Source organism: Oreochromis aureus, linkage group 2, assembly GCF_013358895.1.
Source record: "Oreochromis aureus strain Israel breed Guangdong linkage group 2, ZZ_aureus, whole genome shotgun sequence".
NCBI classification, from domain to species: domain Eukaryota; kingdom Metazoa; phylum Chordata; class Actinopteri; order Cichliformes; family Cichlidae; genus Oreochromis; species Oreochromis aureus.
Window position 1 is genome coordinate 17,363,448 of NC_052943.1, and position 23,853 is coordinate 17,387,300.

At 39.4% G+C, this 23,853-nt stretch overlaps 2 protein-coding genes across 3 annotated transcripts in view; one reads left to right on the top strand and one right to left on the bottom strand.

Annotated features, from left to right (window-relative positions):
- The first annotated feature begins 573 nt into the window (after positions 1-573).
- On the top strand, positions 574-11,557 carry srpx2 (sushi-repeat containing protein X-linked 2). Of its 2 annotated transcripts, none has more exons than XM_031736363.2 (10): positions 574-855; positions 3,445-3,516; positions 5,067-5,258; positions 6,076-6,252; positions 6,566-6,689; positions 6,776-6,897; positions 6,981-7,160; positions 9,170-9,303; positions 9,397-9,518; positions 11,347-11,557. In XM_031736363.2, exons 1-10 carry the CDS (start codon positions 810-812, stop codon positions 11,525-11,527), a joined length of 1,350 nt encoding a protein of 449 aa, XP_031592223.1. In that variant the 5' UTR covers positions 574-809; the 3' UTR covers positions 11,528-11,557. The 2 variants fall into 2 exon arrangements, with proteins under 2 accessions (XP_031592223.1, XP_039475987.1); XM_039620053.1 differs by lacking the exon at positions 574-855 and adding an exon at positions 2,799-2,901.
- Positions 11,558-11,661: 104 nt separating this feature from the next.
- The window catches only part of sytl4 (synaptotagmin-like 4), an 18,578-nt gene continuing 6,386 nt past the window's right edge, over positions 11,662-23,853 (bottom strand). The window contains exons 4-17 of the mRNA XM_031736362.2: positions 21,955-22,064; positions 21,716-21,827; positions 21,445-21,630; positions 20,463-20,577; positions 20,296-20,386; positions 20,096-20,190; positions 19,053-19,145; positions 18,400-18,578; positions 17,924-18,026; positions 17,141-17,302; positions 15,035-15,140; positions 14,840-14,948; positions 14,509-14,717; positions 11,662-12,938 (exon numbers count right to left, since the gene is read on the bottom strand). Of these exons, the coding sequence (XP_031592222.1) occupies positions 12,790-12,938; positions 14,509-14,717; positions 14,840-14,948; positions 15,035-15,140; positions 17,141-17,302; positions 17,924-18,026; positions 18,400-18,578; positions 19,053-19,145; positions 20,096-20,190; positions 20,296-20,386; positions 20,463-20,577; positions 21,445-21,630; positions 21,716-21,827; positions 21,955-22,064 (1,819 nt within the window). The 3' untranslated portion in view covers positions 11,662-12,789. The remainder of the gene's footprint in view (positions 12,939-14,508; positions 14,718-14,839; positions 14,949-15,034; positions 15,141-17,140; positions 17,303-17,923; positions 18,027-18,399; positions 18,579-19,052; positions 19,146-20,095; positions 20,191-20,295; positions 20,387-20,462; positions 20,578-21,444; positions 21,631-21,715; positions 21,828-21,954; positions 22,065-23,853) is intronic.

Consider the following 23,853-nt stretch of genomic DNA (forward strand, 5'->3'; position numbering starts at 1 on the left):
CTTAGTTGAAGATAAACACAAAGCTTGATGCTTTTTTTCGTTCTCCAAATTCAATTTCTACTTACATCATGCTCTCCTCATGCGATATTTGGCTTCCCGTGGAGCATTTTCTAAAGAAATTACATGTGACAATCCTTTTAAAACAACAACGCGTCGCATTAAATAGTGCTACAATTAATTACTACTAGACCTTGCGCTCTTTGTAAGTGTTGTGTATTGTGAGGGGCCATATTTGGAGCATTTTGTAAGTTTATTTTGAAAGTAGCCCATTTCATTAAAACAAAACAAAACAAAACGAAAAAACAAAAACCCATCAGGCCTGATGTCACTGAAATAACATTATGAGATTATGAAATAAAGATCCATAACAGCTGATAACTCCAGTGCCATTGTATATAATAGATAGCAGCCTAAAAAATCTGCTGCTGCAAGTGAATTAGCGTATAGGCCTACTTCTTGCATGAGTTGAAGGGTGGAGTTTATAAAAGATCTTTAATCATGTTTAATGCAACGATGGGTGGAAACATACACACACACACACTAGAAGCCCGTTAGTGCCACCAAGTGGTTTTTGTCTCTGCGATGAACTAGAAGAATCTTTCCTTAACAAAAGCTGAGGAGGCTGCTGCGTGAAAGGAGCGCTTGTTGTTGGCTGTGGGGATTATTCAGACAACTCTTTTTTGGGTCATACCAGTTTTAAGCTTTCCTCAGTTTTATAGCTTCGTAGGTCTGTGTTGGACTCTGAGATTCTTGGGGCTGTACAAAAAAAAGTTTGTCTCATCCAGGAGTGTCATCTCTGCGTTTCTGACATGCGCCTCAGCCGCTCTGTTGCTGTCTTCATCTTGTTCTTCACAGGTGAGTTCAAGAGACAAAACTAGCCTGTACGAGACAAGAAAACAAACAACAATTCAAATGTTAGGGACTAGATTTCATCAAAATACCACATGATTAAACCAGTGCACGATGTACTTTTCCTGTGATCAAAGGAAAAGTACAGAATCAACAAAGTAAAACTACTCCTTAAGTTTCCAATGCAAAAACGTTAGCTCCCAAGGTTTTGGATAGTGCATATTCCGTTAGCAGAAACTAGATGGTGAAGTTGAAACAGAGGCTCAAACTAACGAGCAATCTGCTGTTTCTGTTTATCTACAGTAACCATGAAAACTCATATTTCCAAAGCATAAGTGACATCTCTGATAAAAATGGGAAGCAGCAAGTTCTCATATTTAAGAGAGAGAGAGAGAAACCATGAAATCTTTGGCAAGTAAAAAATAACTTTAACTTTAAATAGTGATTGTTTCGTTTTATCTCAATCAATCAGTTATTCGACTAAAGCTATCTAGCTATCTAAAGTAATCTAAAGTAACTACATCTGTCTGACAGTGATCTTCTCTAAAATGTAGATACTTAAAGGAAAAGTTTAGTGTAAGTTTAGTATAAATTCCTCGATTTTTACTACAATGCTTAAAGTACTTTCTCAAGCATTGGTTTTGTTGCAAGTCTCAACTAAAACAAATTAGCATGAATATGTAATATATTAGATGGTTGGCCAAGGATCAAGTCACTCATCTTCCCTGCAGCTGGGAAATACCTCCTTCTCTGCAGTAATGCCACTGGCATTAGATCCAGATGTGCTAAATTTTTGAGGTGAATCGATGAGTACAAATGGAGGTTCCTGCTCCATTTGTGCCTCCACAACATCCCCCAACATGCAACTGGCCAAAATCCAGGATAAGATGACTTTAAAATGAGCTGAGCTGCATTTCTCTTCAGGTGTTCCTTCCCCATTTGCTGACCAAGCAGTTTAATTACAGCTCGGCTCCAGTTAATTACTGAGGAGTCCCCCTCCGGGCCAAATGTGCTAAAGCCTTCATTTAATCCTGCAAGATAATGACATGACCTGAGATTCCCCTCGGCAGCACATATGAACTCCAGTGATGATGAGGAGTGATTGAAAGGATGATGCTCGGTCTCTCAGCTTTGTCATTAGAGACAGATGAAATGTCAGATGAGCAGCAGCTTCTTTGTGGTCTGACTCATTTCTGCTGCATGGTCTCACTCTGTCTGCAGTGTGCATGTCTCTGCAGTAAAATCTGCCTAATGTGTGTCAGTGTCTGGGCATTCTGCACCCCTTAGTCATCAGAAGCAGCGTTTGAGTAAAAGCACCAGTCGGGCAAGCCTTTCTTTGTCATACATGAGAAAAAATGGATTCTCTTTCGGTCCGAGAACAAGTTACGAGGGGACTATTTTCATACATATTATCACAAAAGCTGAATGAGTAACAAGAAGTCTAATCTGGAAGTTTATGTTTGCCTATTAGGAAAAACAGCTCAAATCTATAGAAAACCTCTGTTTCAATTTTATCCATGTATAATCTCACATATCATTTTAATTGCCATATGCACGATAGCACACGCCACTTGCAGTAATGTCCATTTCTATATTTGAACACTGCGGTGATTACCCTGTTTATTTCCTGTGTGACTAATTCTCCGTGAGGGGAAATATTAGCCTGGGGAAGTGTATTGGGTGGAACACTGGGCTCTTTATAAGAAAAACAAAACAAACAAAAAACCCACTGACAAGGGGTTTAATCTGCTTGTCTTGGGAAGAATCTGGAGCAGAGTAGGGAAATTAAATGTATCATTACTAATAAAATGCTTTAAAGTGAACTTTATTAGCTTGAGACTAAGTTTAATGCTGAGCTGAAGCAAAGGAAGCAGAGCAGGAACTGAGAGCTGGGATGGGGGGTGGGGGATTGACAGACTGGAAAGTTTGGCACTCAGCTCTAAACACGGAGTCATTTTCAGGATACTTTGCCTGAGCCACAACTGCAGAGAAAGTAACAGTGATTTATTGTGCAGAAAGTACAGTACAAGAACTGTTATAACATGGAAAATGGTGAGTAAGAGACACAATCGCCAAGTGGGTAATGAAAACATGCTGTTTGTCCTAATGTGGCTGGAGTTAAAGTGAAAGTTTCAAAACATAACAAAGGCCATTTACATGCATCACCTCAAGAAAGCAAAGAGCCCCAGGAGTTTCCATTTCCTGATTGAAAATCCAGGTATGGACTGGAATATTAGTTGTGCTAAAGGAAGCTGAAAGGAGGTTGTGGAAATGAGAGTGTGCGGTGAGAAAAATTTGTATGTCTGCCTGCTTCTGTGTGACCTACATAATATGTGCTTCAGTCATATTATTTCACCCCAGCTGATGCTCAGGAGGTTTGGGGTTCGAGCCCTAGGCTTTTCTACATGTTGGCTTTATTACATGTCCACGGGGTTAGGTTGCTCCTGACGTTTAGGTATTAGGTAAGTGCTTAGGTATTTTAAACATGTGTGAATGATACTTATAGTAAGAAAGCTCAAAAAGAGTAGAAAAGTGCTATTTAAGTAACAGTCCATCTACCATAAACACATGTGACATGTCTGGTTGTTTTTTCAGCTGGCTCTGGGACTACAGTATACGAAAATGAGTTTACAGAGGAAGATACGACTCCTCAACTGGACTACACAAGTGCGTATGGACAACAGACACTCACTGGGGCTGGGCCATATGTCAGAACATACCATCAAACAGTGTGCTATTAAAGATTTGGCCTCTGTCGCTCATATGATGGTAGCTAACACATCTGGTGTCAAGAATAAGCAGCTTAGTAATAAAGTCTCTGTTAACTTTGAGATTTTTGCTCAAAGACTTTTCTAGGAAACCAGATGATAAAGAGAATATAGATATTTTTAGTCTTCTTACTTCTTTGGATCCAGGGTTATGCAATCCAGATGAAATGTTTTTTTTTATTTTTGTGTCAGTCAGTGCTGTTAAAGCCATTAGAAAAAAAACTTGTGCAATTATTTATTTATTTATTTATTCATTCTTTGCTGCCTTGATGTTTGGCTTAATCCTCTTCACAACGTTGCTTCAGTTCATTGAAGATTGGAGGCATTTGTTTAGGCACAGCTTTCTTAAATTCCCAACAAAGCATTTTAATTGTGTTGAGGTCTGTCACACAGATGACCTTACATTTGACTCTAGAATACTCTGGTATACAGTGGAGCTCATGTTCAACTCAATGACTGCTAGGTGTCCTGGTCCTGTGGCTGCAAAACAAGCCGAAACCATCACCTTTCCATCACCGTGTTTGACACTTGGTATGAGTTGTTTATGCTGATAGTGTTTGGTTTTCTCCAAATGTGACTGTGTGCATTACAGCCAGACATTTCCACTTTTGTGTCCTCTGTCCAAAAGTCACTGTTTCAGAAGTCTTATGGTTTGCTCAGATGCAGCTTTCTAATAACAAGCCATGCTACCATGTCCTTTTTAGAGAGAGCAGGCTTTCTCCTGGCAACCCTTCCAACCAAGTAATACTTGTTTAATCTTTTTCTAATTGTGCTGTCATGAATTTTAGCATTTAACATGCTGGCTGAGGCCTGTAGAGTCTGACATGTAGCACATGGGTTAGTTGCAGGTTCTTTGGAAACAGCAGTCTGGCCTTGGGGTGAAATTTCTGGGAGGTCGACTCCTGGGAAGCTTGGCTATTGTCCTGAGTGTTTTTCATTTATAAATAATCTTGCTCATTGTACAATTATGGTCACTTTGGAAATGACCATATGAACCTGCACAGGTTGATGGGCAGCAACTGCTTCTTTAAGATCATTCTTGATCAACAAACTGCCAAAACCTGTGCTTTTACAGAGGTGCTCACACTTTCTAATGAGTATTACCTGGCTGCTATTTACTCTCCCTTACATTGTGTTAAACAGTGGTGTAATATGTCATTTGTTATTGTTCGTCTCAGGTTGTATTTCGCCTGCCAAGGACCATGTGATTTTTTCTCATGTTCTGATATGTAAAAACTTAGAATTGAAATAGGGTGTATTTGCATTTTCACATGACTCCATTTTTTTGTCATGCTTTTCATCTGGTTTCTTGCTGAAGTTTGAATCTTTGAACTCTGTAATAAAGACTGATGAACTGATATAGACAAGCACAATCTGAAATCACACTTTTCACATGAGTGAACACTGAGGAATCACACAGATCTGATTCTGGGTGATCTTTAAAAACAGACCCTTACTGGTGCCATCCTCCGGGTCTGACCAACGGTGAGGTGACCTGCCACTCCCCTCGAGGCAGAGCCTACAGGAGCACACTGGGAACGCGTTGCCAGATGAGCTGCGATCGAGGGTACAGGCTGCTGGGAAGACGCTCCGTTATGTGCCTCGCTAACCGCCGCTGGTCTGGGACTGCTTACTGCCGCAGTATGTGGAGATTTTAACTTAACATATGATCAGTTTGGTGTCACTCTTTGTTTTTCTGACCAAGAAAATTGATCAGCAAATATAGCGAGTGTCTGTTTTTGTAAATATTCATTACATATAATTCTTACTGGCCAGGAATTATAAAATCAGTTCAGTTCACATGTTCCCTTATTATCATGAGCACTGGAGTTGTTAATTTTATTCACTGGCACCACATGTAAGTGTTAATCCACTGCTGAAAATAGTCCCCAATTACACTTTTTTTTTTTACTCTTTGAGAGTAATAGTGGCTTAAAAATGCAGTTCCCAGTTTGAGCCTTTTTTAACAGCTCAGAGAGTTAAATCGAGTTCTGTTTTTAGATATTTTCTTCACACATGCTCACACTGTTAGTGTTGTTGATACTAAAGATAGAAAATCACCAGCCAAACATTTTTATTTTTGGACTTTCTTAGGGTGGCTTTTCATGATTCACAGTTCAAAATAATAAATTGTTCTTATTTAATACTCTGAAGCAGACTGCTTAACTATTTTAACCTTTAAGGAAAGTTTCCCATACAGAAGGTTTGAAAAGCAGATGGGTGGGGCTTCTGTGCTTACAGTGGAAAGTGTGAGGCTGACATGTCCGTATTAAGGATATCTGCTGCCAATGATGTTATATAGACCCAAGAGTAGAACAAAATACTCTAAAACTAAATGTTTAGAGCCGTCTGGCTCTTACTTGAACATACACTGAGCTCATTAGTTAAAATTTTGACCATGTTTAATATGAACAGCCACCACTGTGGCCATTTAACATACTCTCTGTGTGTCCATCAGAGATGCGCTGCCACGTGCTGCCCCTCATTTACCATGGCAGGTACACCTGCACTCAGGGCTTTATGGTGGACTCCAGGTGTGACTTTACCTGTGACACTGGCTATCGCATTGAAGGAGAACCATCACGCATCTGCCAGCACAGGGGGTCATGGAGCGGAGTACAGCCGGTGTGTTCAGGTACGCAGCGCAGTCTCAGTGTGTAGATCCAAGTGAAGCCGACCAAATGTTTTTTTTAACTTACTGCCATACATGGACTTTAAATCAGGCCATCTGCTCTGGTGTGGTTATCCTTCATTCCTTCACAGGATTGGCTCCTTTTACAGTCTCACAAAAACAAGCATATTTCCTCCTCGTCTGTTCTCTGGACTGAATCCAAACTGTGGCTTGTTGCTTTCTGAATTAAATTCTGCTCTTTATAGCTGTAGCAGTTGGGCCATGCTGACAACATGCCTGCTTCCTTTCTCTAATGCCTGCATTGCCATTATTTCAGATACTGATCCTCCAAAAATAAAGTGTCCTCCATCTAGACTCAAGGTCGCTGAGCCTGGAAAGCTCACCGCCAAGGTGACCTGGGACCCTCCGACAGCCACAGACACTGCTCACAAGTCACTCGAGTATGTCACCGACTTCCTTTATTTCCCTTTCCTGTTCGTTCTTAAATGGATTTGAACATTTTGTTGGCTACTGTGTCTCTCTGCAGTGTGATATTAGTGGGCCAGGAGCCAGGCACTGACTTTAAAGAGGGACTTCACATTATCAGATATAAAGTGTACGATCAGGCCAGGAACAGAGCTGCCTGCAAGTTTATAGTGCGTGTTGAGGGTAAGCTGCCAAACCTGATTTCTTGAGTTACTATTTTGTTATCATTGTTGTATTTTATTGACATGATTTTGTTTTCCGCTCAGTGAGAAGATGTCCAGAACTCTTTCCACCCTTGCATGGTTACCTCAGCTGCTCCTCCGATGGGAACAACTATGGTGCAACGTGTGAATACCACTGCGAAGGAGGATACGAACGGAGGGGGGTGTCGAGTCGTGTCTGCCAATTCAACCGAAGCTGGGGCGGAGACCCTGCTGAGTGTGTTCGTGAGTACTGAGTCTGCAAATAGGTGACTTTAAGATGACCGTATAACAGTGGCAAATGTACCAGACTGACACAACAATATAATAAACAGAGTTAAAAAAAAAAAAAAGCATTCACAGAGAATGAATGATACACTAGCAGATCCAAAAAAAAATCACAACCAAATCACAACAGCAGTCGCCTCAAGGCACTTTATATTGTAAGGCAGACCCTACAATAATACATACAGAGAAAAACCCAACAATCAAAGGACCCCCTATGAGCAGGAACTTTGGTGACAGTGGGAAGGAAAAACTCCCTTTTAACAGGAAGAAACCTCCGGCAGAACCAGGCTCAGGGAGGGGCGGCCATCTGCATGCTGTGGAAGAGAGCCAGAGATTGCAGTCAGTACTCAGTTGAGTCTCCATTAACATCAATTAGTGCATCAACTTGTGGCACTGCCGAGGTGTTTTGGACCTCATGTTGCTTTGATGGTTGGTTCAGTCGAGTCTTATCTACCTCTTGACAATACAGCATAGATACTCTGTGGCATTTAGGACAGGTGAGTTGACTGGCCAATAAGCAACAGTAATAATATGGTAACCGTCGGGTAGCGGTTTTGGCTCTGTGGGAAGGTCTTAAGTCCTGCTGGAAAAGGAAATGAAGTGGACCAACCACCACCAACACCAGCAGATGAATCGCAGACTGCAGAAACTTTGCACTGGACTTCGCACACTGGGGATTCTGTATCTGTCCATTGTTCCTCTAGACACTAGGACTTAGATTTACCAATGAAATGCAAAAATTACCTTCATCTGAAGAGAGGCCTTTGGAACACTGGACAACAGTTCAGTTCTTTTACTCCCTAATTTGGGTAAAATGCTTGTGATGTTGTCTCTGGTTCAGGAGTAGCTTAATATTAAGACTGCTTCTTTCCCGAGGACATCTGTGGGTGGTGGCTCCTGATGCTTTGACACCAGCATCATTCCACTCCTTGTAAAGCTTTCCCAAATTCTTGAATCGACTTTTCTTGACAGTCTTCTCAAGGCTGCGGTCATCCCTGTTGCCTTTGCATCTTTTCCTACCACACTTTTCCCTTCCAGTCAGCTTTCCATTAATATGCTTCGATACAGCACTCTGTGAACAGCCAGCCTTTTCAGCCATAAGTTTCTGTGGCTTACCCTCCCCATGATCGTCATCTGGACAACTGTCGAGTCAGCAGTGTTGTGGTAGTGTGTACTAAACTAGACTATATTGTATTTATACAGTTTGAAAGTTCATTCATTCAAACTCAAAATGAAATCTTCAAATAATTTCAGATACTGCATTTCTGATTTTGTGAGCTGTAACCAACAATCATCAAAATTCAAACAAAAGAAATGAAGCTTGTAAGATTTCACTTTACATCAAATGACTATATGAAAGTAACTTTTCAGGATACTTGCATTTTTTGAGATACACTAGTATATTCCAGTTAATTAACAGTTGTTTATCATGGCTGTTTCGCACCAGCAAATATTTTATGTACAGTGAGGTAGTAAAGTCCAGTGGTTCCCAACTTATGGGGAAGGCACCCCACAAAGATAATTATTAGAGGAATAAAAAGTTCCACTTTACAGTTTCCTCTGTCCTTTTGTTACATATTTTGTGACAGATATTCAGAGGCAGGAAAGTTTTGATGGGGTCTAAAAGCTTTGATGAGGAGTGATGATTACACACTTGCTTCTAAAGAAAGTCAGAGCTGAAAAGGCTGAACACCGCTGGTTTAATCTTGAACAGCTCGTTTGATTTTATGCTTCAGGGAAAAAATTAATACATTTTAATTTTTGGAGATTTTAGCCAGAGGTGGGGGATCTGGTTAAAGTCTCCATGGTGGCAGCAAAAAAGTATGAGATAGAAGAGAATAAATCTGAAACCTATACATTATTACAGTATGGAGTGCACTGCATACATAACAGAATGCTTATGTATGTGCTTATGTACATATTGAGGGGTATAAGTGGAGGATGTAACTATGACCTTTTGTTTGTAGCAATTGAGATTAAGGCCGATGTAAAGACAGCGCCAGCTCTCCTGGATCAGTTCTATGAAAAGCGGAGGCTGCTGATCGTGTCTGCACCCAACATGTCGGACCCTGACTACCAGCTCCAGAACATCATGATACAAGTGAGACTTCACTCGATCAGCCCAGTAAAGCTTCTGAAGCTGTTTAATAAGTAACAAGAACCCAATCATGTGTTTCCCCTTTTTCTGCTTCAGAAAGCAGATTGTGGATTAGCCCTCCGGCACGTAACCGTGATCGAGCTTCTGGGCTCTCCTCCTCGTGAGACTGGCCGCATTAAAGAAAGCCTTCTTCAACCTCAAGTCATAGAGGGTTTAAGGTAATAATTTATTTGTTCAACAGTTTTATGGTTCTTTTATAGGGACTTTAAAAAAATCCATCCTGAAATGACTTTATAAAATTTCCATTTCACTTAACAGTCAGGGGTTATTTTCACAAACTTTGAATGTCAGGAGTCTCCTAATAAAAAGAGAGACTCCATTCAAGGATTAACACTGCTAAATATAGCATAATAATCACTTCAATGGGATTTCGACAGAACCGACAAGACATCAGTAGTAAACATCTGGCTTTTGGTTTCCCTGAGAAACACTTTGATGCTTTTGAAGCTGAGCATTTTGCAGTAAAAATAAACATTAAAAAATAATTCATCTTAGGAAATGCCTCGATAAAGATTCTTTCCTACAACTGTGCAATTTGAGTAAGAAGCATTCCTCAGTTTTTCCAGACTGGAAACTCTTCCTAACCTACGGTCTCTCTGCAGACACACAAATCCTATAGAGTACTGAGGTAAACTGAGTGAGCAGAGCACAAATCATCAGGGGAAATCAGACATCAATAAAGAGACATGTTTTATCTGAACATAGCTTAGAGTTGGAAGGAAATACATCTAAATGTAATTGAAACCAATGAGTGGAAAGCCAACAAGTATAAAGCTGCACTAAACAATACTCTTTTTAATACAGTGACTGTGCATTCTCCATAGACTGTATATAAATGATGGCTGTAACTACCTTGCTATTACCCATTGATTCGCTAAATCCTATTTTGAAGACTTGTTTTGAACATGTTGGCTGTCACCAGCTTATTCTGAGAATATATTGATCACAAGGCAGTCATGTTATTCCAGTTTAAACGGGATCATAATTCACTTATTTTTTGGTACCAAATAAGACATGAAACTAGTGATTGAGACCACAAACCAGAAATATTTTAGGATCTGTGTTCACATACAGTGTTTCTCGGGGTGGAAACAACCTGACCCTAATTATATGAGCACTTCTGTGAAGAGTTTATTGTTGCTAAAAAATTTTCTCTTCCATCACTATTTACAGTGCTGATATTGTAAATTCTGCCCAATGTTGAAAATACTGTGTGTACAGTGTTTTGTACTGAGGATTTGAAGTATAAACCGCACTGATCTTCTTGGTATTTGTGTAGAAATCAGATGCTGAGAGTCCAAAAAAACAACACAGACTGTGGACAGAGGCCTGTATTGAGGCCATAGACAGAATAAGAAGTGGAGTCTGTTTGCTGATCCCCCTACTGATCATTAAAAAGAATCTAGGTTAGGGCACTCCGATGCGGACTCTGAAGGTTCCCCTCAGTTCTCCAGAGTATTTTAGACTTCCTTATCCTTGTTTTAGTTCTAGGGAGCACAGTTCCAGTCCCTCATCGCTATCATAACTTTTTCAATCATAGCAGGCAGCTGTAACCGAAAACTAAAACCTAAATGTATCCAAACAAAGTTACCAGGCAATGAACACCCTGAGGCATTCAGAGCTGTAAAGCTTGAATCAATTTCTCAAGTCTCTAAAAAACATGCCTGACATTATTGTAACAATTTTAAATGGTGATATTCTGTGAAAGGCTGGGAGGCCCCGCAGGACCCAGAATTTGATACGTGGAAGATAATGGATGGACGTTTTTAAATTCAGGAATCAAATAACCAAAACTAAAATAGATAATGCAGCTTTTATACTCTGATCACTGAACTCTTTTTTAAGGAACATTTGCCAATTCTAAATATCCAGAATATTACAAGGATGAAATATATATGATTGACATTTTACTCTAATCTGTAAAACTTTATTTGTAATTTTCACTGTAGAGGATGTGTTAATGGCTCTTATTGGGTTTCTCCACAGACAAGCATTCAGAATATCCAGAAGCTACTTCAGCATGGTGCTCCTGGATGAGCTTGGTCTGGACCGAGAGCGCTTCATTTCCCCCGTGGGTTCAGATGAGCTGTTCTCCTACATCGACAGTTTCCTGCTGGACGAAGAGGAACGGGAGAAACTGGAGCTCCGCAGCGATTTCTGTGACTAATTTAATAAACCTCTGTCGTTGCCACAGCAATACACTCATCAGTATTACTAACACACAATGAGTAAGGACAAACAACCAGAAACCAGGTTCAGAGGAACATCTGAAGCAGGAAAAAAAAAAAGACAAGACAGCAGTTCCTTGTTTTAAAATGTGATTATACAACACTGAAGTGCAAGCACTGTTTGCTCTGTATTAAATCATCAGCCAAAGGGGTGCTGACGGCAGAAAGCATTTGCCACAGAAAATCTAGCACAGATTAGAAGTAAAATACACCAGCAAATATTTGTATATATACACATATATAAATGTAGATATGTATTTTATGGAGCTTCTTTATTATCAAAGAAAATTCCCAGCTGGACTCAGATGTAACCAAAGTCCTTCTAGAAGCATGTTTCACCACATCCATATACTGAAATGCTTCTGAGCAGTTAGTCTGAAGCAGTATATAAATCAACTTTAATTCAATAGGATATAAATTTGCATGGATAACAAGTCAGATCTGATAAATATAATCTACTGCCAACTTTGCTCCAAAGGTTATAAAAGCTTTAATCTCCTAAAAGTTATATTTTTACCAACATTAAAAAAAGGAAAAAAAAAAGTGTAGCGTTGCTCTCTTTTATCTTTAGTTTAAAGTGGAGAAAAACTAAACTCAGACGTTCTTTTTCTATTTTTGTTTTTTGGTGAAGAGAGCATTGAGGTAAACAGTGTTATCAAAGATAAAATCTTCTTTATTGAAAAAAACTTCTCATGCAAGTTATACAAATAGTAATGTAAATGCACTGGTATGGATTAAATAAAACAGAATTTCTTAGAAGCGACAGCTGAAATTCTGCATAACCAGTTTGTTTCAAATTGCTTTCCCACACCGGTATACGTCTCTACACAAATAAAGAAAACTGTGAGAAATTAAGAGTGCCAAGTGCTGTGCATGATTTTGAATAGCTATAATATATATATACAGTTTGAAATTTAAAAAAGTGACTGCTTTAACAAAATAAATTTGTTGTGGTGATGCTTTGGCACGCTTTCAAAGGTTAACACCCATCTGCAGTTTGGGGGCCATGTTAAAGATGAACCCCGTGCAGAGAGAGCAGGTGTGAGCAGCTGTGAAGTGTCAGGACAACAAACTGGGTGACCGCTCACTTCAAGAGACCGGCCTGCTCTGGTGTGACAAGCCTGAGAAAATAAAATTAATCCACAATCCCATGTTAGTCTCACAGGACACAGCTTCTCATCATCTCAGGCGTGTGCTGTCCTCATTTGCCCTTGGCCTTCCCCATAGTGGAACGCAGTGTAAGAGTGCCCTCTGCCCATGAGTCCGGGTACTGCATCATCTTCTGCCAGAGACTAATCTCCTCTCCAACCGAGTCCAGCTCCACCTCCTCTTTGCCCACCTTTACTGTGCCTGCAGGGTTAAGATTGCACAGTCACTGCAGAATCAATGTTTTTATCATTAATAATGGTAAATTCTACAACTGTTTTTTCTCAAAGATGCTTAATTTTTGTATTTTAGTTTAATTGTAAAACCCATTATATTGGCATAAATTTCAATTCAAGTCATCTTTACTCCACTGTGACAAATTGCTTGCTTTTAGGCTGACCAAATGCCAACAAACTAAATGTAGAGCAAAGAGTTTCAAGGACAAATATATTTTATATGATTGCAAATTTCCCAAATCCCTTGCTACTAAATATAGCACAAGGAAGGTAAAGCTTAGTCTTAAGGATGGTTTTTCCAGTTGTGTACATTCTCCTTTTATTCCAATAACCTTTAAACTGTTATTCCTGTTGTTTTGTCTTTTAATCATTTGATTTTACTGGGGATACATCCATCAACAGCACATCTTTTTTCCATTATATTCCAGAAAGTTCTGCATAGCGTGTGATTGTGGTCAAATTTCCCAATGCTGGGTGTAGCTTGAACAAAGAGGGTAACATTTTACTCAGCAGGAGGAAGTAACCTTTCAATGAAAGCCAGACCTTAGAACAGTTTATTTTATATTGTTGATTTCTGAAATCGGGAAGCAAAATTTGTATCTCAGTATGAGAGGTGAGAGGGACAAGAGATAAATGCTGTGCAGGCCCACATAAAGGAACATGTGGTCACTCCTGTCCGATTGCCCATAAATAATATCTGACAAATGAATTGCAATTAACAGATTATGTTTTCATGTTTTGTAAGATGATTGTTTTTTTGTTTGTTTTTAAAAAAAAAAAAAAAAAATGACTCGCATCCCTTCGTGCATGTGCAGTTTTCAGTGCATGAAATGGGAGATGAAATTCATTGTGCTCATTTTTTATTCAAAAGTTCTTCAAGCTTAAATATATTCAGTTAGAGATGTTTTTCCTCTTTGCTTTTCCTTGTTGAAGTGCAGGGAATGAAGTAGGGGCACAGGAGGGACTTTTGTATCAAAAAAAATCATGCAACTTTAAAAGACACCCACAAAATTTAACTAACAAATACAGGTAATACTAAAGGAAGAGGAAACTGCTTAAAAAAATATATATAAAAATAAAAATAATTAAAAAATACTGGCAGCTGCTATAGCTACCGCCCAGTCTCTCAATGGATGTGCCTATGGTACAAATCTGAAAATCCTAGACAACTTTCTTCTTGAGTTATCACATTCCAAGATTTTCAGAAAACCTCTGACCTGGATTTTGAAATAACTGAGATTCAAATTATGACATTAACAAACTTGGGTGTCCTTGTTACCCGTCCGCCTGGTGCGGTGATGACAATACCTCATCAGCCTGTTACAGGTGAGGAGTAACAGTGGTTGCCAACCTCTAAAATCTGAAAATGATAGATGATTTCTTTCTAGTTTAATGTTTTAGTCCACTTGCTGGAGACAAAGCAGCAACAAAGAAATAATCAGGTTTATCCCCCCCCCCCCCAAACAGTCCATCTCACATAAGCTTTAAAAGCCAGGTGAAAAAGACGACATCAGGACTTCATAGATTTCATCATTTACCTTCTCCGGAGCTGAGGCGGACACCTCCCAGGAATTCATTGCTGTGCAAGGACTCTTTGTCCCACACAGTCAGCTCCAGACACATCTCCTTCAGCTGCTCCAGAGTCAGCTCCTTGTACACAAATGTTTCATTGTAGTGGGGGTTCAGGTTCTTCTTCATAACTGGAGTCTTCCTCTTTGAGTTCTTTGCCTTAGTTGGGAACAGGTAGCTGCAAAGCCACAAACACCAAACTAATTCAAAAAATACAAATTCCTGTTTAAAAACCATGAGTGCGTTTATTTATTTATTTATTTTTTAATTGGTTTAAGAATTGGACTGGTGATCACCAACCCCTTCACAAAGCTATCTGATGTGCCTCCTGACTTCATTGCCATGAGATTCTTTGCCTCCTTTATTAGGACATGCAGCTCTCCTCCTTCCTCCACCCTGGCTTTTTTGTCTGAATAGGAGAACAGACAATCTCAGAAATCTGAAGCAAAGCCAGAGATAGAAACAGCCACTTTTTTTCTCTCTCTCTCTTTTTACCTTTGGTTTTCTCAGCTGTTTTCTTTTTAGGTGTGACAAACTTCAAGGAGATAATCAATTCCCCTTTGTACTGAGCAAAAGCTGAAGGTGGCACAACAGAGGCTGCCTGTTTAAAAAGACAGAAAAAAAAAAAAAAGTAAATTTGTACACATGCCAATGTACTAACATGGAAACTCAAACCTGTAAATATATGAGACAACATCTGTAACAGCCAGGCCCTTTTCTTCACAGCCAATCAATACTGTCACTTTGATCTAAATTGATTGACATTTGGGCTGCTCACTCTGGTCTGTAATGTGCTTTTCATTATTCTTGCTGCTTTGGTTCTGTGGAGAAATACTCTAAGCCATCATTTCATCATTTTGTCCAGTCTCCTGCACAAGGACACATGTACGTAGTTACCAAGATTCTCAGGTCTGCCACTGCTTTCATCCAAACACACTGATTTACAGGTCAGTAAGTTTTAGGGCGTTTTCCCACCGGCAGTGTTTAGTCCATTTAAAAATCAAACACTGCTTCCTTTTCCACCTTATTGAGGTTTGGTTGTGCAGATGTGAACACAGTAGTTAGACTCAGGTGCGGAACAAAACTACTGTACAGAGACCTTTTGGAGGAGGTGGTCTTGGTGCGGTTCATTTATGGTGTGAACGTGATCTGACCTTGATGCAAACAAACTACTAGGCGTACGTTGTAAGCCTGAGCTAAAAAAAACTTCCCATAGCCACGTATGCTTTGTATTCTGTGGCAAGACTCTGTACGGGCTAGCAACTAGCTGTGAAAGAAATTTTTATGTTCTCCAATAGTCCAGAACACAACACCTCCTTCCTGCATTTACTTTTGTTGCTTCTGCCCCAGACACATCAGGCCAATAAGCAGACTGATTATTCTCACATGGTTTGTAGTGATGCATTTTGTTTTGCTTGGACTGCACTTGGATTTTTTCTTTGTGTAAAAACAAATCAAAGCTACAAACTCATCAACGGATTCTGACCAGATTTAACAAACTATAGGTGTTAAAACGCCCTCAATGAAAAGCAGCAGTCCACAGAGGAAGACTAGTGTGGATGCAGACAACGTGTAAAGCTTGTTCACTGTGGCTTTATCTCTAAGTAATAAAGAAAAATAAATCCAGCAAAAAAAAAAACAAAAAAACAGGGCAATAGAGCACAAGCGCAAAAAAACGCTTCATCTAAAATGAGCCATCACCTGGTTTTACAGTGCTGCTTACAAAAGGACTCCCCATGGTATGATAAATATTTTAGAGATCAAATTAAAGTTATGAGCTTTATTAAAATTTCTTTACTGAACTTTGTATAATTAAACCTCAGACAGTAACTTCCAGCTCAACCAAAGGTAATTTCTACAGCAAACAGCTCAAACTGGATCTTGTGATAACACAGCAGTTAGGTTTCACTGGTTTTCACAGATCATGTGACTTTACCCAAACAACTGCAGTTTATTGTCCATGTTGTAAAAGCCCGTATGATGCAATTCATAAAGGAAGAGACATCATTCACAGCAGCGTTGATAGAATTATAAATTAGTACAGAGACTATTATTTCAGCCTGATAAAGGAAGGGGCTACCTGGTGCATCTCTCCTTTGCTTAGAGACCCTTCATTCAAATTCTAGTTAATTCATAAAATGTTACATGGCTCTGGATAAAACACAAACCTCCAAAAGTGATGATGAGTGGGTGAGGAAGGAGTAAATGTTTCAAATAGAAGGGAGACATTGCCTGTGTGAGGTCTCCTCACTTTAAAGTAATTGAGGTTTAAAGGTAACAATCACCTGCTGGCATTTTGCAGATAAACCAATTAAAATCAATATTTTAATTTGTTAACCGTTTCATCTAAAATGGTCCAGTTTTGTTTGTATTAGTCACATGGTCGAGGTAGTCATTTATGCTTCCTTCAGTGCTTAAACTGGGTGGGGCATCAGTGCATGCCCCCGATACGCAGTTTAAAATGTGTGCAAACTCCACCTATTCAGCACAACGCAGATGTACACTCTGCATCAGACCTCATGGGTAAACAAGCCATTTGTTGAGTTTCAACATAGCTACAAGAAAACTCCTTAAACAAAGAGCACACAATCTCTGCTCTACCTTTGCCAGGAGAGCCATGCGCTCCTCTTGTGGGGAGTTGAGGTCTCTGCAGTCCAAGGGGATCTCCACCTCTCCCAGGAAGGCGTTGCGGCTGAGGCGACCATGATGCCAGACTGATATCGAGAGGGAGCGAGTGGACAACTGAGAGCGGTCGATAGAGTACTGGTAGAAGAAGAGAGGAGACGTGATGATCAAAAGCCTGATAGATAATTCTCCAATGTGTGTATTCACAAAAAAGAAACCTTTTTTATGCAGTGACCCATAACTGATTGACCCAAAATGCCCATTTTAAGCCAAACCCTGATCTGCTTCTAAAACAGCTGTGTAGTTTCAAATGATAATTTACAATCTGGTTAAATAATATGACATCAGGTGTGAGTGGTGAAATAATTCACACCACTGCTACTGCTTCAACCTCCAAATGTGGACATTTTGGTCTTTTAAAAGTAGACAGGAACACAAACTATGACATGAAAAATTGAGAGTATTTAACAACAACAGAAAAAAAAAAAAAACATGTTGAAATGGATCTTTCTGGTTAATTTCCCTGTCAACAGTTTGCTACTGTGCTGACTCTACACTGAAAGCTGGGACTAAAATCAATATTTGACAACAGCTACTCTAATCTGCAAAGTCAATATCAACCTTAAGGTCTCCATAGGTGCGGTCATTATTTGCAGCAGACATGGCGCGAGGTCGCTAATAAGGGAGCGTCTTTAAGTCAACAGGGTAAGATCAACAGTTGGAGTCCAGTTAGGCATGAGAAAAATGATAAATCATCACCTTTAAAGTTTCATTGTAGACTGGGTTTATAGTGTTTCTCTTGGTGCTGGTTTTCTTTTTGCTCTGGCGAGATTTGTCAGGGAGCAGATAACATTTGACATAGCTGTAACATAAACACAGAAGAAGGTCAAACCGTGAGTCTCCCTGTCATGATTACTGCTCATCTGTTGTATTTCCTGACTAAATGCTGAGAAAAAATATGTCTGTTGACACTCAATTTCCTGTGAAGCTCAACTAATCACCTCTGGGATGTGATTACTGAGACTCCGTAAACACAGTAACCTCTTATCGATACTGATCAAAGCTTTGCTTACATTACTGAGGGGTGTGTGTGCAGTAGAAAAATGTGTCGTTTTTAGGCACAATCAACAGAGCTGCTTAATCTGAAGGTTAAAGTTTGACAAAACTTTGCTTTTAATTTTAAACTCTGCCTGTTAGAGCTCCATAAACGATGTAGTTTTGGATGTAGTTCTTACGGGTTGCAGACGCTCCGTGCAGCATCGCCATAAGCCAGCTGATGACACTCCTTGATGAAGACCTGGAGGCTCTGGCTGCTCTCGTCGTAACTTACAGAGAACACAACATCTCCCTTCACCTCCACACTGTCAAAGTCTCCAGCTTCACTGTAAAGGCTCATCATGCTGCCCAGTGTGCTCTGCATGATAACAAACTATCATTAACAAGGCCTGCATTTGTTTCAAGTTGATGACAAATATTCAATTTTAGTTAATAAGTGGAGAAACAGAGTCAGTGCTTCAGTTTGTTCCCTTTTTATTACTTTTCAAAGAAGCTACAGATTGAGAAAAATTCTACAAAGATACAGAAAGATTGTTAGGGACAACAAATTGAGTTAAGCATTATCAGGATGTTTCGTAAATCCATATTAATAGCATTAAAGCTGTCTTGGTGACAGCTTTGCTTTCTATTCAGGCTCTGGTAACTATAGAAACACTTTGCTGGACTCGCACTATCAGTTTTGCACTTCCTAACGCGCTAGAGGATTTCCTGAGGTTAAAGATCCATGTTCAGATAAGTAAGTATCAGCTCTGTTATGAGACACGTAATGAGCTGCACTTCAAAAAATACTTCAGAGACCTAATGTGAGTTCTGAGAGCTGTCATTACTTTACCTTTGAGCCACGCAGGCTGGAGGCATTTGAGTTCATCGTTCTTCTATGAAAGCTAACCAAGCTGTCGATATCTTCTTCCTCTTCTTCATCTTCCTGCGGCACCACAATACACACTTAGCAAGTTTATCATACACACACAGACTTTGAGACCCAGCAGAATCATCTAGTTTCAAAAAAGTATTTGAGGTTTTCAGAAAAATAAAAGTTGATTTAATAACCGTTTAGCTGCAGGATCTTTCATTTGCTTTCATAAGGTGAAGATATTTGACTAAATACCCACCAAATTACAGATCAAACCAATGGCATTTTAATTTAATAGGCAAAACGTATCAAAATTTCTCCAATACCAATTGAAAATGGCAGGCTTAAACAACGTATTGAACATCACCAAATGGATCGACCTGGATTTTGCTAACATGATGCACACTTTTCTAGCAAAAAAGATCTCCAATGATGGATGAAGGGCGAGCCCAGCAGTTTCTCTAGCTTTCCAAGTTACACTCACTTCACAGAGTGAGTGGCTAGCAATGTAGACGTGAGAGGCCCAGAGGTTATCCTCCTGTTTCATGCCCAACCACCACCTTTATGCAAGTTATTACACAACCGCCTCCATCACTTAACAGACAGACAAGATTTCACCTGGAGGGACCGTCTTTAAAAATGTTCACAGTTATTGCTCTTTTAAAATAACAGAATGCCACCTCTCGCCTGCCTTTGCCACTCAACCCTGTGAAAGTTAATCTGGTTTGAATGCTGTTGATGTCCACCATGAGAACACCTACTTTTGGTCAAATCTAACAGCCCAGAATGTCACTTCTTCTGCCCTTGTCATCACCTCTGCTGTCAAACATCATCCTTAGATATACTTAAACTTCCTCTGAAACTGGAAAGGTAGCACTGGGGATTCAAAAAGGCAATAAAATGGTGGCAGGATCCCTTTTTGGTGACTCTTTCACATAGCTACATTGATGGAAACAATGCTATCCTTGGTAATTAACTTTAATGTGACATCATAAAATCTAAGCAGCCACACACACGCTCACCTGTATATCCAAGCCTGGTACAGATCTGCTCCTTTTGCCCAGTGATGGCTCTGATGTGTCACGTTCATTACGCAGGTCCAGTGTTGACGCATACTCTAATGAACACACCAGCAATTAAATACATATAATAAATACAGAAAAACACATTTTTCTTTTGATTACGGGGAACAACACTGCACATGTTAACAGACAATACAAACCTGCAGGTTTTGCGCCTCGTTTGATGCTCTTCTTAAAGAGTCTATCAACATCCAGCTCTGGGTTTACAGTGGAGGATTTTACTTCTGGAGCCTAAAGTGACCAGACAAAAAGATGCGGTCAAAGAAGAAGAAGGTGAAAATATTTCAAACAATGAAAACTATCTTACAGTGTTGATCTCTGCGTTGGTGGTTTTACTGCTGACAGTATCTGCTTTGATGGAGACTGTCAGACTGGAATTACTGGATCCTACTGGGCTGGTTCGAACAAAGCTGTTTTCCTTCCTGGTTGGCAAAAGAATCAGACATTGAACAATTACAATATAGACCTTTTTTGTTCTAATACACAAATAAAAACTTTTAGTTTTGTAAAGAAGTCCCATTAGCCTCAAATTTGTGTTTCATTTCAGTTTTGTAACCTCTGTTCTGAAATCGAGAATGGGAGAGCACTTTAATTAAAATTACTTTGGTGGATATTTGAGGCCTGTGACCCTACTTAGCATACAAACTGGAAACTGCATTAGAAACAAGCCCCCAGCTGGGCTTCCTAATTTAGTTGGGATATTATGCTGTTGATGATCCCATTTCTAAGGATATAGCACAAATCAACACATAATTATACTGACAGTAACACGAACAACTGTGAAGTCCAAGGTCAGATATGATGGAAACTGTTTAGATATACTAGGGCCTTACTTTGCAATAGTTTCTCATTTTTTTTAATTACCAACACAACTTAGAAATGATTTACAACTAGGTAAATATAGGAAATTAAATATGCTGCTTTAATATACTGCAACATCATTTAACTTTTGAGAATATTTACATTGTAATAATTTCTTTCTTTAGTAGAAATACATTTCAGGCTTAATAACAATCAAATGTAGGTTAAAATGGCTCTAATTGCTTTACTTTCTCATAACGCTGTCACATAAATATCATTATCTGTTAGTTTAAAGATTTAGGCTCAAATACAGTTTGTATTTTTCATCTTTTCTTATGATCTGACCCCACTTTGATCTTAACGGTGTCAGACTAAATACTCTACTCAATTAGGAGCTAAACACCATGTAGAGGAGAGCTAAATGCTGCCATTCCTGTCTCAAAAATTGCTTTAATATTGATGGTACCTCTTTGAACACCTGGGTTTACCTTGGTTGCTCAGGCTCAGGGGTCACACGGCCAGACTCCGTCTCAGTTTTAACGCTGGCTATACTGGAATTTCCTACAGACTCCGTGTCACTGCGATTTGACTTTGATTGGACCTTTAATTCTTCCTCCTCCTTTGATTCCAATGATGCCCTTGAAGTGATGGATCCAGAATAACTGCTTGAATTACTGTCAACAAAAATGCGAGTTTGAGAAGTGGTTTAATGAACATTTTTAAAATCAGACAAAACTGATGTTAAAGGTGACAGCACACCTGTTGTCAACCATCTGAAGTTTCTGCTTCGTCAGAGAGGGATACGTAGGAGGATCTGAATTTATTTCAGGACTACTCAACAGGACTTCACCCACTGTCTCTCGTTTCTTCGCTATAAACACAGAACAAAAAACAAACAAGAAAAAAATAGTGAACTGGAACGTCATTGCTCTGACTGCAGGCAGGCTTATGTTTACATTACTGGCTCAACAGTTCTACTTCCTGTTAACTATACTCACATGGCTGCTTCTTTCTCAGGGACACTCTCACTAGGTCATGCCCAGGTGTTGTAGAGAAACGGTTGACCCGCTGATCGTAGAACCAGTCACCCGTCCTTTTCTTGACATCACTAGAATCCCATATAAATATTCATCAGCTAACTAACAGATTTGTTAATGGTTATCCAACAAGCTGTGAGCAGTATGTGACCATTATGTGAGAGTGCAGAACATAATGTATATGGTGATTATCCTGAAAACAAGCAGTTCTGGGTTTTCATTGATGTTTCTGTTAATGCCAAAAAATGTTGCAAGACAATGAGGAGGGGAAGAGATGAGTGGTGAGATACATTTCACACTGCATAGCTGATCATCAACAGATGTGGTTTGAAAGACCAACAGTGATTTTTCATAGATATATGTGGTTATTTATTACCACTGTATTGAAAAATAAAGCAAAAATCTAAAACCAATGGGTTAAACCAGATACTCGATCTGGATGGCATCAATAATATTGTGAGAAAGTTTGGAGTCATTTTTCACCAGGATGTCCTTTAACGCACACATAAAACAAAGCTCTAGGACTGCCTTCTTTCATCTGTTCAGTACGGCCAAAATGACATAATACCATCTCATTGTTACTCCAGAGATGGACTATTGTAATTACCTATTATCAGGTTATTCTAAAAGCTCACTGAAAAGCCTTTGGTCCAAAAACACCACAACAAGCACTGACAGGAGCTAGAAGGAGAGATCATATTTCTCCTATATCAGGTCCCATCACATCTTAAAGACCTCTTAGTATCATATTATCCCTATAAACAACTCAGACTGCAGGCTTACTTCAGCTACCAATCCCTTCTCCTTTGGAACCAGATCTCAGTTCATTTTCAGGAAACACCTTCTCTACTTTTAAGATCAGTTTACAACTTTTTGATAGAGCTCATATTTAGAGCCAGATCAGATGAACCTGAACCATAATTTTGTAATTCTGTTACAGGTTTAGGCTGCTGGGTGCACTTTGTATGATACACAATGCAAAATAAAACCCAGCAAATCATCATTTAGTCTCAAAAGCAATTCATGCGCTGTCACTTCATGTGACTGCGCAATTCATGTGTCTGTTGAATTTGGATGAATACCAAAAGCAGCTCTTCCAGTGGCTAGTCAAAACCTTCCAGATGCTGTCCGCTGACTCATCCAAGTTACACAAAAATGTTCATGTATCCTAGAAGTGCCTGACATGTAGGAACACCCGGGAAGACAAACAGCTGACTGGCACTGTGTCACCTGGAAACCTGAAGGACCAATCCTATAGCATCTTTGTAAGCCACTGCAAACCTGCATCAATGATGAGCTGTATTCATAACTGAGCTAATTAATGGGCAGAAATGAACTGAAAAGCCACATATTTCTGAGGCAATGTAGACTTTAAAGCTCACTGGGCTATCATACTCACTGTTGACAAGCCAATTCTTAATCAGGAAAAATAAAAGTGTCAATAAAAATCTTTTACCCTTCAAATCACCGAAGACAAAAATGACAGAGTTTTAATTGCTTTAATATGTGATTAAAAAATTACCACTATAACTTTCTGGTCAGTATTTGCATTCAAAACTACACAAACTGCTCTCAAAGTTGGTAAGGATTTTGGACAAGGTTTGAAATATTTCTTTTCAGCCACAATGGGCACCTTAAATTATTCTGAACCAATCTTATACATCATCCTAAAAATATTCGTTTGTGTGCAAAATGTGGAAGAAAATCTACAGCTTAAAATTGTCAAGGCAGTTTGCTCTGAGAAATGGCTGCTTAAGTATTTACATATTCAGAAGCATGAACAGGAATCTTACTTGCGCTTTGATGGAAATCTCTCAAATATAAAACATCAACCTAACCCCACACACCCTGTTTTTTTGA